General features: G+C 45.6%; 1 protein-coding gene across 1 annotated transcript in view; it reads right to left on the bottom strand.

Annotated features, from left to right (window-relative positions):
* SLC22A4 (solute carrier family 22 member 4) overlaps positions 1 to 13550 on the bottom strand; it is a 53176-nt gene that overhangs the window by 18219 nt on the left and 21407 nt on the right. Inside the window, exons 4-6 of the mRNA XM_007110707.4 lie at positions 7743 to 7914; positions 4666 to 4792; positions 1393 to 1487 (exon numbers count right to left, since the gene is read on the bottom strand). Of these exons, the coding sequence (XP_007110769.2) occupies positions 1393 to 1487; positions 4666 to 4792; positions 7743 to 7914 (394 nt within the window). The remainder of the gene's footprint in view (positions 1 to 1392; positions 1488 to 4665; positions 4793 to 7742; positions 7915 to 13550) is intronic.

The raw sequence follows: 13550 nt of genomic DNA, 5'->3' as shown, positions 1-13550 counted from the left end.
GCTGCTGAGCCTGTGCGTCCGGAGCCTGTGCTCCGCAACGGGAGAGGTCACAACAGAGGAAGGCCCGCATACCACAAAAAAAATAAAAAATTAAAAAAAATAAAAAATAAAATAAAATAAAATAAAAAAGAGATGGAGAAAAAAAAAGGTGGAAAAGGCCTTGGCTGTGGAGGGCGGGGCCTAAGCAGGGGCAAGGTTTGGGCAGTGGGCAGGGCCTATGCTTACGACCCACAGGGCTGGAAAAGGCCCTGGGGGACACTGGGGGTGGGGCTTAGGCTCAACAGAGCAGAAGGGGCTCAGGTGTGCCCATCGCCTCTGGTCTCAGAGGGTGGGGGAACCCACCTGGGAGCCCAGCATGCTTCCTGGGCTCGAGTGGGTAGGTCAAATACCCTCTGCTCCTCTCTTGCTCCTCCCATCCTGAAGGGCCCCTCCCACCTGCCTCTCCTGTTCTCTTCCAGCCTCCCTCCTACACCCCCAGGACCAACCCGGCCTGGAGGGGACCTCTGAGAGCATAGGACCTGGCCCAAGAGCTGGGCAGACTTCCCCAGCCGATTCGGCAGGGGAAACGCTGGGTGTGATCCTCCTGATCCAAGACCCCGAGGGTCCCTCCAGGCATGGAAAACTCTCCCCCACTCTGAGCCACCCATCGGGGCGCCAGTCCTGTCTGGCCTCCACTTCTCCTCACCCCCCTCAGTCCTCCCATGTTCTACCGGTGCGCTTGGGGGTTCTTCCCATCTCCTTGGGCGTTGGGGTCCCCCACCAGCATCCAGCAGACGCCCTAGTTGTGAGGAGACGCGAACTCTGCGTCTTTCCACACCACCATCTTCTACCTGTTCTGATTACCATCATTTTTTGTGCTGCCATCATGGGGTAGGCATGTTCTTTTTGTCTTCTTCCTAATTTCTTGGCAGATACATTATTAAATCTGGCCTACAAAGTCAGTTCGTATTTCTAGGCCTCAAAATCACTTAGTAGATTCCTATGAGCAAGTATAAAAAGCTTATCAAAACTCCAATGCAGGCAGTAGGGATTCGGGGTATTCTAACTTCACTGATTAATTGTCAGTATAGCTTCTGGAAGCAGGAGCTGAATTAGCGTCTTAGCTTCAGGCATCAGGGACATCATTAGTTTTAATCCCAGTAACTCTAGGAGGAGCAGGGAACCATTTCCCTGTGGGTCACAGTATTGCAGACCTAAATATTGTTCCCTGTGACTTTTTTTTCAGTATCCAGTTCCATGAATTAAATTGAAGCCTTTCCAAATAACTTAGAATTCTAAAATTGTAATTTTGCCTCAGGAAGACCCAGGCCTTGACCTTGTCCTTTGAATTAAAGAAAATCAGTTGTATATTTACATTCTGTATGTCCCATTTCCAGATCTCTTATTACTTACCATACCAGCAAGGACATAACTGTTATTGTGCCAATATTCCGAGTCCTGAACAGGTCCAGAATGAAAACTTTCTGCTGCTTCACGGGGGTTAGCTCCTGTTGTTAAAGTAATGCACACAACCATGAGATTGAGAGGTGGTGAGGAAGTATCTTTGGCTATGACAGTATATTCTTATGCATGTAAGTCTCACATCACTTTGAACATGCTCAGAAGTCTGGAATTTGCAGGTAATAAGGGCATCTAAATATATGATGCTTATTATAACGTTTAAAAATGTTTGTGGTCCATTTTAGACAGAAGCCTTTAAAATATATAACATTGGCTTTACTGTCTCTTTATATAAATCCTGACTGCTAACATAGCCTTGCCTTGACTCATGGGCATCATTATGGGTGACCTTAATCACACTGAGCCTTAGGGCCTGTTGAGTGGGTAGTGCCATATAGCCCCAAACTGCCTTGAGGTCCATATCTGCTTTTAATACTTTTCCTGTTGTTGTCTCAGTGTCAGAACACACATGGGTTAACTAGGGGACCTTGGGCAAGTTACTATTTATCCTCTATGAGCCTCAGTTTACCTCTCTGTAAAATGGGTATAATAATCAAGAGTTGAGAAGATTAAATGAAATCATATATATAAATCTTAGCATAGTACTTGAACCATGGTAGATGCCCCATACATTTTAACTATTACTATAATTACTGCACCATTGAGGAAAAGATGTGAGCTGTCAGTGGTTGGTGGCAATTTCATACCACTGTTGATGGGCTTCCTTCCTTTACTTTCAACTTACTGAAGTTAACTTGCCATGTGTTAGGAATCTAGATAATCAAGCTTATTAGAATTGAAACTATCAATACACTATTTACAATAGCCAAGACACGGAGACAACTCAAGTGCCCATTAACAGAGGACTGGCTCAAGATGATATGGTGTATATGTACAAGGGAATATTAGTCATAAGAAAGAATGAAATATTGCCATATGCAGCAACATGAATGGATCTAGGGAATATGACACTTAGTGAAATAAGTCAAACAGAGAAAGACAAATATTATATGATATAACTTATATGTGGAATCAAAAAAATAATACAAATGAATCTACATACAAAACAGAAACAGACTCACAAACATAGAAAACAAACTTATGATTACCAATGGCAAAAAGAAGGAGGGTTGGAAGGATAAATTAGGAGTATGGGATTAACAGATACAAACTACTATACATGAAATAGGTAAGCAACAAGGATTTACTATATAGCATAGGGAACTACAGTCAATAACTTTTAATAACCTATAGTGGAAAATAATCTGAAAAAAATATATGTATATATAACTGAATCACTTTCCTGTACACCTAAAACTAACACAATATTGTAAATCAACTATGCTTCAATTAAAAAAAAAGAATTGAAACTAAAAAGTTACAAGGCTCTGAGGTGGAGCCTTTTATCTCCTCAGGATAAAGTACAATGACTCTGTGGCCCTATGATGTGTGTTCAGTAAGAGGCTGAGGAAGTAGTTTTTACTACAAAGGAAGGAAGAGTGCCAGGCCTGCCCTTGTAGCAGATGCTTCCCAAATATTAGCATCCTTCTTTCCGAAAACAGACACCTCCTCATTCAGCTCACAGCCATGTTACCTTTTTGCTTCTGCACTACGTGGAGTGTACAACTCTAGAAAATGCCCCTGGCAGTATAACCCTGTTATCCCAAAAAAGAAAGCCCCTGCATAAACTACTGGGAACTAGCAGTCCTCCTGGAAGGTTCTGGGAGTGGCACCAGGCACAGACAGGACCTGTGGATCAGGCATCCAGTTATATTGACCAAGGCTGGGAATGGAATTCTTGATCAGACGAGCAAAGGATTAAGACATATTTGTCCTGGCAGCCCTCTGAGAGCTTGGGCTCATAGCCACTGTAATTAATCCTCCAGCCATCACCAGGGTATCTGTTACTGTCAGAGGTCACAAAGGCCAGGAATGGAGGAAGCCCTCAGGGTGGAGCACTGGCGTGCTCGCCACCCTCCAAAGTCCTGGGGTGGCCAGGAGCGCAGATGTGAGCGTGGGGCAAGCATAAAGACTAAGAAGCATATAGTCTTCTTGAGGTGTCCTGAGGTGTTCCTGGCCCTCTGGCCAGGAGTGCCATTGCTCCATCCTCTCCATCCATCTAAGTGTCCTCCCTGGTTTGGACCTGCCTCTTCAGCCCTGAGTCACTCTACTCTCTTTCTCTGCTGGCTCACAGTGTCCACTCCTTGGGGACTTCCTCCTTCATGTCATCACTTACCTTCCATCTAATCCTCTTAACACTCTTGGTTACATTCTATGCTCCCTATGTGTCTATCTTTTCTTGTTTTCTCTAGGATCTGGCACAAGACATGGCCAAGGACACTGTGAGTCCTCACTGACTGTCAGGAAGTGAATCTGCTTCCACTGAATATCTGCTTTTCCTCGTGGCCTCCTGCCTGCAGGGGTGAATCCTCCAGACTATGCTCTCAGGCCTTAAGGTTCTAGACACAACATAGCAAGACTAAAGACATGTACAGCTTCCCCAGCAGACTTTGGTAAGATTCAGAGTACAGTGGGGAGCCCATGGGTGGAATACCCCTCAAACACATTTTTCCCTCTTAATCTGGACATTCAAAAATCACCAGTATGTAGCTGCATCAATGGTGTGGAGCAAGACCATTAAAAAGTTGGAGATAAACTTGCAAAAGGGAAGGGAATTAATATTTAATCAACACTTGCTATATGCTAAGCAGTTTACATATATTATTGCACTTAATTGGCCCACAGCCCTTTGAGGAGGGCTCAGAACTTCATCATCATTGTGTCTCTAAGGCCTTGAACAGTGCCTGGTACATAATAGGCACTCAAAACCTATTGAATCAAATTAAATTCCATAATCAAGAATGCATAACTGGGGCTTCCCTGGTGGTGCAGTGGTTAAGAATCGCCTGCCAATGCACGTGACATGGGTTCGGGCCCTGGTCCAGGAAGATCCCACGTGCCACGGAGCAACTAAACCCGTGCGCCACAACTACTGAGCCTGCGCCCTAGAGCCCGTGCTCTGCAACGAGAAGCCACTGCAATGAGAAGCCCACGCACTGCAACGAAAAGTAGTCCCCACTCGGTGCAACTAGGGAAAGCCTGTGCGCAGCAACGAAGACCCAACGCAGCCAAAAACAAATAAATAAATTTAAAAAAATAAAAAAGACTTTGAAAAAAAAAAGAATGCATAACTGATCTCAAAAGGAAACATTTGCAAATCCTTACCTCCACAGGATCAAAAACCACCACTGGGGCAGCTACATTGTTCATTTTTGCAGCTTTTTGGATGATATCTTCAGCTTCTCTAAATCTTCTTTGGGCTATCAGCCACCGGGGAGATTCAGGAATAAACCTAAAATTCATTTGAATGTTGTATAATTTTTCACAGTAGCAAGGTTGATGCTATCAACTGTAAGTTGCCCCCAAATAATTTTTATTTTGTAAAATTCAAGTTTGTCTTTTTAAAGAACATCAAGAGGGAGGACCCATAAGATTTCCATTATTTGTAGGAATAAATAAAAGCACCTTCAAGTTTCAAAGTTATGATCAAATCAAAAAGCAGATCATTAGTTGTACTTGAAGCCAGAGCCACACTATAAGGGGTAACATTAACTGGGTATGTTTAAGCCAGGGCACCTGGAGAACACCATCCATAACTTCATAGACGGTGTGGCTCATAAAAGAAACACAGTCTAGTATCTTTTCAGTGTGTCTATCCCTAGGAGAATCCCTGGTGCCCCAGCTGGTGATGCTCACAAGTTTATTGGGTAAAAGAGGGCATCTGTGTTTCTCGGGCTTTTCCTGCAGTCAGAGGAGGAGGTAAGTGCACTGACACCTTCCTGTGGGCTGCCGCATGGCTCTCAACAGATTCTCAGCTCAGTGAGTACCCAAACCAGACCACAGTCAATGTGGTCTTATTTTTTTAATGCCTAGAAACATTTAACAAATTTTTTTATATTGGAGTATAGTTGATTAACAATGTTGTGTTAGTTAGAAACATATTTTTTATTACACAATCTATCCACATTTTTAACTGATGCTCAAACATGGTTGACTTCTAGTCTTTCCTAATTTTTCTATTTTTCCTATTTCTATTTATTATACTTTATTTAATTTTTCTATTCTTTCCTAATCTTTATTTCTCAGAATTGCTTAGCCATTCTTCTGCCAACTCTTGTTTTCCTTACTTATTTGTCAGTATTAAGTTATCCTAGAAAATAAATTATATGTAGCAGATATAGTCCTCCTATAATTAATACGCCCCTCCAAAGCCTCAATAGGAATTATCTCAGAGCAAAACACAACATATCGAATAGCCAACCCCCAGCTTCCGTCGCTAGTGCTACAAGCACATGGGTTGAAAAATGAACCCAGTCTGCATTTTTTTGAATATATCCCTTGGTTGGTCCCTGTAGCAACTGTGATGATGTTAGGCCACTCAGTTTCAGTAATTAGAGCTGTGCTGTCCAAGAGAACTTTCACTGGTGTTCTGTATCTGCGCTGTCCAATACAGCAACCGCTAACTATATGTGGTCATTGAGCTGGTGTGACTAGTGTGACTGAAGAAACTAATTTTATATTTTATTTACTTTTTTTTTTTTTTTGCGGTACGCGGGCCTCTCACTGTTGTGGCCTCTCCCATTGAGGAGCACAGGCTCCGGACGCGCAGGCTCAGCGGCCATGGCTCACGGGCCCAGCCGCTCCGCGGCGTGACTAGTGTGACTGAAGAAACTAATTTTATATTTTATTTACTTTTTTTTTTTTTTTTGCGGTACGCGGGCCTCTCACTGTTGTGGCCTCTCCCATTGAGGAGCACAGGCTCCGGACGCGCAGGCTCAGCGGCCATGGCTCACGGGCCCAGCCACTCCGCGGCATGTGGGATCTTCCCGGACCGGGGCACGAACCCGTGTCCCCTGCATCGGCAGGTGGACTCTCAACCACTGCACCACCAGGGAAGCCCAAGATAAGACATCTTTTAAAATAAATTCAGTTAGCAGGGGGGTTGTGGAGAGAGGGACAGAGGGTATGATGATGATAATGATGATGATGCTGCAGCTGCTGATGATTCTCATTCCAGAAAATTGCCCTGCTCTCAGACTGGGTAAGGAAATCAGAATAGTATCTAACCTCTAACACACTGTCTCTCAAATTCTAGGGAAGTAAGAAAAAAAAGTGTTCTCTCTCCCGCATACACACCCATGCCGAGAATCTGCACTGGTAAATCATAGCAGTCTTAGAGGTCATAAAAGGACAGTAGTTTGGAGTGGTCTAACAAGAGCCATCTGGTCCAACAAGGTCAAGATGTACTACCTGTCAGCCTCTACAGCTGCCTAACAGTAGCAGCAAGATGAAGGCCCTTCTAGAAAACTTCCTTAGGCAGTGTGTCCACAGGACAGGGCAACCACGAGGGCTAGTCTAACCTCTGAGCTCTAAAAAATGATCAGAGAAACTTTCATTGTGTGTGAGCCAGTAGAGATAAAGCAGTTCAGTAAAACCAGTCACTGCTGGGAGATTTGATTTTGACATCATGAAACCAAACCAGGACTAATTAATGAGAGAGAGAGGGAGAGGGAGAGAGAGAGAGAGAGCCAGACCCAATAATGGGAAAAATCCCCGTTCCTTTTGCTTAATTATGGAAAAAAATCAAAGAAATGGGGAATCCCTCCCCAAAAAGGGTATGGCTGCGAGCTTATTCCATCATTCTTAATCTGTTCTCTCACCTAAAATCTTCCCCATAGCCATACTGGGTGAAACTGGGGCCAGTGTCTCAACACTTTGTTATATTCCCACACTGACGTGCCAAAATTTGGTTGAAGGGTAGTGGGAGGAGAGAGGAGAACATTTTCTCTAACAACTCATTAAACAGAAGGAGTTCTCTCGCCCTTCAAGACAAAGCAGATAAACAGTGACATCTCAGACACTGATCATCACGCGACAGGGAAGTTTGAGGAAGTTACATTAGTTGTAGCCATGAGGAGAACAAGATTTCCTAGTGAGAGAAAAGTGTCAGAAGAGCAGGGGGGCAGAGTTAAAAATAACAAAACCCAACAGACCATCTCCACAAACAACCACCACCAGTAAGAGATAAGATGGGGGGAGAGCCTCATGGGGACTGGATTTCCTGAGAATGGTGCTTTGTGGGATGGTGGGGAATCAAACCCCAGCACATAGGCCCACCCCGGCTTTGAGGCCCCAGCCCGTTCCAGTGAGATCAGCAAGCCCACGCCACAGTCAGCCCCAGGCTCTGGGCTCCAGGCTGCTGGCCCGCAGCAGGGGGCTGTCTGGGACAGAGCCACACTCACCACCACAGCGGGAAGCACAGCACCCCCGGCACCGTCAGCGCCAGCAGAAGCATCCGCCAGTCTCTGATGAAGTAAGCAAACAGCGGCAGCAGCATGTAGCCAACTGCAAAAAATGTGCACACGCCTAACGTAGAGAATATAATACGAACTGACTTGCCAAGAATTTCTGTTCCTGTTCAAAACAAGGGAGGAGTATTAGTATTTTAACTCACTTTAATATTTGCTTTTTACATCATTACCTGGCAGTTAGAGTTTAAAACATAACCACTTAGAAAAGGGAAAAGGTGTTTGCCTCATGGCCCAGAGCAGGAGCGGTCAGGGTGGAGGAAGGTGGGACGTGACCCAAGACTTACCACCTCAGAGAAGGATGAGTTTTCATGAGATTTTAAAGGAGCCACAGATTATTATTTTTTAAAGGCTTCCTCATGTCATAGGAACATCATGCCCAGCCCTAAGAGGTAACCTCTTCTGAGGATGCCACATTTCCAAATTAAGAGCCCCAGGGTAAGGAGCAGAAAGGGTGTCCCAGGTGACTGGAGCGGGGGTGGGGTGGGGGTGGGGGCGCTCTTCTGAGGGCGAGTGGATTATGGGGCATTCAGCCTTTCCCACAATTCTCCACTGTAAATAAGCAGACACGGGTCTCTCGGAAACAGTGGAGAGTTCAGTTACTGAGTTGTGTTAGGACACCCTTAGCCACCCTTGAGCCCTGAGAAATGATAAAGAGGATCCAGCTGGCTCTGGAGGTGCACAGAGCAGGGCCCCAGCACCCAGGACTGAATTCCGCTGAAGCTACACTGTGCCCAAGGCTCAGCCCCAGGCAGTCACAGTCCATACAGCCCAATGAAAGACAAGAAGAAGCTGCTCTTCCGGCCTGGCAGGCGGCAGCCCTGGAGCTGTCCACACACAGAAGGAGCTCACAGAGCTTTCCCAGAACACCACAAAGGTCCAAGACTGCTTGGCATCCGGCCCTGTTCTGGGAAAGGCTCCTGCTCTGCTCAGCACCACACTGGATCGCTCAGCCCCACTTCTTTCAGAGATGTTGCCTGCTCCTTGGAGTGCTTGATTTGAGACAAGGAGTCCGAGAACAAGCTCCTTCTGTTGTCACAAAACTCCAGGCCCTTTACCCAGAGTTCACTCTTGGTCTTCTGCCCCAGGGCGGAGATCTGGCCAATGGCAACAGCTCTGTCTTTTGTTTGAGATCTGCCCACCACTACCGAGAAGTAGCCCAGAAATTACAAAATAGATCATTCAAAGGTCATTCAGGCTTGGCTTTCAAGAGAGAGTTTTTCAATCGTGTTTAGATGCCCTGAACACAGGCTAAGGAATTAAGGGCTAATTCCAGAGAAGCAGTAAAATTACTACTTCTGTTGGTTTTCCTTTCTCACCTCCTACCTGTTCCTGTCCTCACCTCTCTTCTTCTTCACTCAGCATAACTGAAGATATGCCTCAGTGGTTCCCTCTTGAACAGCCATTTCTAAAAGCCAGATTGATAGAAATGGCCAGGATTGTGTATCCCTCACAACCTGGACTGCAGACAACAGCCCTAACCAACCAGGGCACTTCTCAGCCTCTAAGCTTATTTCCAGGAATAGGGCCAGATTTCTTTCAGGATCGTGAGTGTTGTTTCCAGATCTTTTCTTACCTCATTAATGACCTTCCTACCACTCCATAAGAAGACTCACCATGCCATGGTTTCTAAACACTTCAGCTGTGATTATTATGACATGAGAATGAATAGGGGGTGATTTATTCCTAAGCAGAGATTCAGAGGTGAAGCAGCAGAGGATGTGACTGTGGAAAAGAGAAAGTGCCCAGGACCAAGTGAGAATCTTGTAGACTCATGAGGCCAAGGGAGCTCCCTCACACTTCCATGACCCTGATGAGAGAAGAGAGAGAAGTTACACCACTGGATTCTTGGATAATCTCCCTCTCTAAGCTTGTATCTCAGGCCAGAACAGAGTTGTTCTAACTTTGCAGAGTACCCATGGGGGACAGAAGCTTCATAAATGTACCCCTCTGCCTTTCTGTGGAGCAACACAGATGGCACAAACCTGAATAGTTCCTTGTTAGCACGACTTCCTGCTCACTGACTTTTAGACAATCATCCTGCCTTGAACACTATCATCATCATCTTCATCATCATCTTCATAGCTAGCAGTGTTTTGAGTAGGCACTTTGAGCCAGGTTCCAGACTGAATGTTTACATATATTATCTCTTTGAATCTTCACAACAATTATATAAGAACTAATATTACTTCTATTTTGCACATTATCAGCTGAGACTTAAAGAGTTGAAGCAAATTGCCTAAATTCACACGTATGTACTAAGTGGGACAGCCAGGTTTTAAGCCTGATCAGTTTGACCTGTGGATACTGTCCAGGAAAAAAAATTACCTGGGAGCAAAGCCTTGGCCTTGTCAAGCAGTCCTTCAACTGAAGTCCTAGTGGAGACATGTGGGAGATGGGTGAGGCCACACCTGCCTTTTAGAAGTTAGGATTTGTGTTTTCCGAACCTGGGCTGGTTTTTGAACTCACTAGAGGCCAACCAGCCCCCTCTGAGGGACACTGGGAGAGGAGTCCTGTTTCCTGCAGACATTTCATGGCCTGCAGGTGCTAGAAACTCCATGTGTTCAGCTGGCAGTGAGATAGGTGACTGGAGACTTCTGGCTCCGCTGACTGGCGATCCTTGTCCTGGCCTCCTTTACCCCCTAGGTTTTTACTCCTAGGACAAAGCCCACTTGGTCTTGGTCTGGTTGGGCCTCTGAGTATCACTTGGGAGTGAGACTCTGACATCTAAGCCAAAGAGGCGTGTCTTGGCCAGGAGTGTTTGCCCACTGCCTGTCACCACCACCAGAATCTGAGCACTTTCTCCAAGAGGGAGTGACTCAGAGAGTGCCAGGCTTAATACCATGTTGATCAGGGCCCTTCTGTGGTAGTCAGCCCAGGAACCACTGGATCCATTTCACTTGGAGGCAGGACCTGTCCCTCCATGAATGACCAACAGAGGTCTGCAGACCCCAGCTCAAGAAACAAGACTGTGGTGCAGTTGCCAGGATATGGGGTAGGACCCAAGGGCCCTAGGATAGGAGTGGCCTCCATTAGTCATGTGCAGAGCCTGGGCTCCTTGATGCTCATTTGCTACTAGAGTGACTTTGATAAGTCCTACTTCATGGAGCTATTATTATGAGGCCTGAGATAATGTAGATAAAGGGCCTAGTCAAGTGTCTGGTATGTGGTAGGTACTCAGGAATAATTAATTCTTTCATCCTGAAACAGTTGACATGTGCCAGATGTCAGGGGAATATTGGAAAGTACAGTGCCTTTGACCAAGAGACCCGGTGGAAGATAGCAGAACCTCTCTTTGCTCCCCGGAAAATACTCAGAATTCTCATCAAAACAGCAGATATTCCCTTGCTTCCTCTCTCTCCTCTACAAACTTTCACAGATCATTCTAGTTAAAAGTAACCTTTCCTATTTCTGCATATACCCAGAAAATTTATAGGAGCTCCTCCCAACACTCCTAGGCCATGACCCACATTCTCTATAACAACTGCAATGGCTGCCACTGCCAACCAGATGTGAGCCCCTTGAGGACAGACAGGAGTGAGTCCTTCCTCCTCCCTGGGTCCTCCCGGTTCTTCCTTCACACAGTTCAGTGCAAACAAGGGCTGCCAGCAAATTTCAGCATCTTTTTTTTTTTTTTTTTTTTTTTTTTTTTTTGCGGTACGCGGGCTTCTCACTGTTGTGGCCTCTCCCATTGCAGAGCACAGGCTCCGGACGCGCAGGCTCAGCGGCCATGGCTCACAGGCCCAGCCGCTCTGCGGCATGTGGGATTTTCCCGGACCGGGGTACGAACCCGTGTCCCCTGCATCAGCAGGCGGACTCTCAACCACTGCGCCACCAGGGAAGCCCCAGCATCTTTTTAATGTATTTATATCCCACCTCATCCCTTGAAGGTTTTGAGGTAGCTTATAATTTGAATAAAATAAAATAATGGTAACATTAAAGTAAAATACAAAGAAAGGTGAAAAGCTATGCCTTGGGGAAAAGAACAAAAATATGTAATGGATCACTTTGGAAAACCGTCTGGCAGTTCCTTAAATGGTAAAACATAAAATTCCCACCTGACCCAGCAAGTCCACTCCTAGGTACATACCCAAGAGAACTGAAAACAGATCTACAAAAAACTTGTACTCAAATGTTGATAGCAACATTCTCCAAATTGGTCAGAGAGTGGAAACAACCCAGTTGTCCATCAGCTGATGAAGAGATGAACAAAATGTGGCATCTCCATACAATGGAATACTGAGTCATGCTACAACATGGACCAACCTTGAAAACATTAACTGAAGGAAGTCAGTCACAAAGGCCACATATTGTATGATTCCATTTATCAGAAGCATCCAGAATAGACAAATCCACACAGACAGAAAGTAGATTAGTGGTTGCCAGGGGCTGGGGAGAGAGGAGTGTGGGGTAGTGACTGCTAATGGCAGGTGATGATAATGTTCTGGAGTTAGGTAGAGTTGATGATTGTACAACTTTGTGAATACACTGATAACCACTGAATTATACACCTTTAAAGAGTTAACATTATGGTATGCAAACGATATCTCCATTAAAAAACTGTGTGGCTGATAAAGGCTGCATAGTTGATACAGCCTGAGCTTCAGGGTAGCCAAAGTTATAAAGGAAGATGCCATCAGTTATGTACTTATCAAAAGGAAGAATACATTTAGACCTCAGAGGAAGCAGAACTTTAAATAGTTCAGCATGCTGGAACAAATATTGCAGAGGAGGTTGATGTTAGGAGTACTGGGAAAATACTGAATTAATGGATCAGTCAAGACAGGAGACAAAATAAATTCAAGCAGCTGGTTATGAGAGATAAAGGAGGATGCCGCTGGCATTTCACCCAGAGGCTGTGGACAGGTCAAAGGCGTTATTTCTGGGAAACAGTAGGAGATTGTGAGGGGGAGCTAGACTGTGGGTAGGGCCAGTGTCCTTGGTCCTGTGTGGTCACTTCCTCCTGAACAAGCATCATTCTGGCAGCTCCCTCACTTCCAGGTGTATCCACGTTCTGTTCCTTTAAGTAGCACCGTTCCTTCCTTTCTTTTTCTTGTCTCCTGTGACTCTGGCAGGCTTCATAATTGTTAAAAAGCAGAGCAAAGAGAAAATCCATTTTTGCATTGATTTGAGAGTGGGAGTAATTCAGCTTCCTGAATTAATGTGAAGACTCCTAAAACGGGAGATTATCATCACAGACTCTTGCCAACCCTTCCCTAGAGCCAGAGAGCAAAAGGGAAGGCCCAAACAGAACGCAGACCAGATCCAAAGCTTAGGTTTCTTTTAGTTAAATAAAACCCAGAATTTGACTATGCTAGTCCTGGAACACCAGAGAGCGCTGCTGCATTGCCAGAAGTCAGCCTCCGCCGAGTCTGCCCCACCCCACCCTACCCCAGGCGCTGACGAGCGAGTCTGGCTGCTCCAGGGGGCAGGTTGATTCTCAGCGACACTCTGAAACGTTCAGGCCTGAGAACCCAGTATAAGGAGGCTCATACCAGTGCACAAAAGTCAGCAGTTTCCTGCAGAGCACAGTAGAGTAACACTATAGCCAGGGAGGCTCCCAGAGCACCCTACCACAGCCCTGGACCAGGCTGATGGGGAGTCTGCTATACCCAGCGTCCCACCCACTGATTTCTGGCTTGCACATCTAGGCTCTGACTGATCTTACAGATCTCACTTTCCCCTTGGCCTTCTCACTCGTCTCATCATGGGGGGCAGGGAGGGAAGTTGGTTGTAGTGTCA

The sequence above is a fragment of the Physeter macrocephalus genome, chromosome 8, assembly GCF_002837175.3.
Source record: "Physeter macrocephalus isolate SW-GA chromosome 8, ASM283717v5, whole genome shotgun sequence".
NCBI lineage: Eukaryota > Metazoa > Chordata > Mammalia > Artiodactyla > Physeteridae > Physeter > Physeter macrocephalus.
This window is presented reverse-complemented; position numbering and strand designations above follow the sequence as displayed.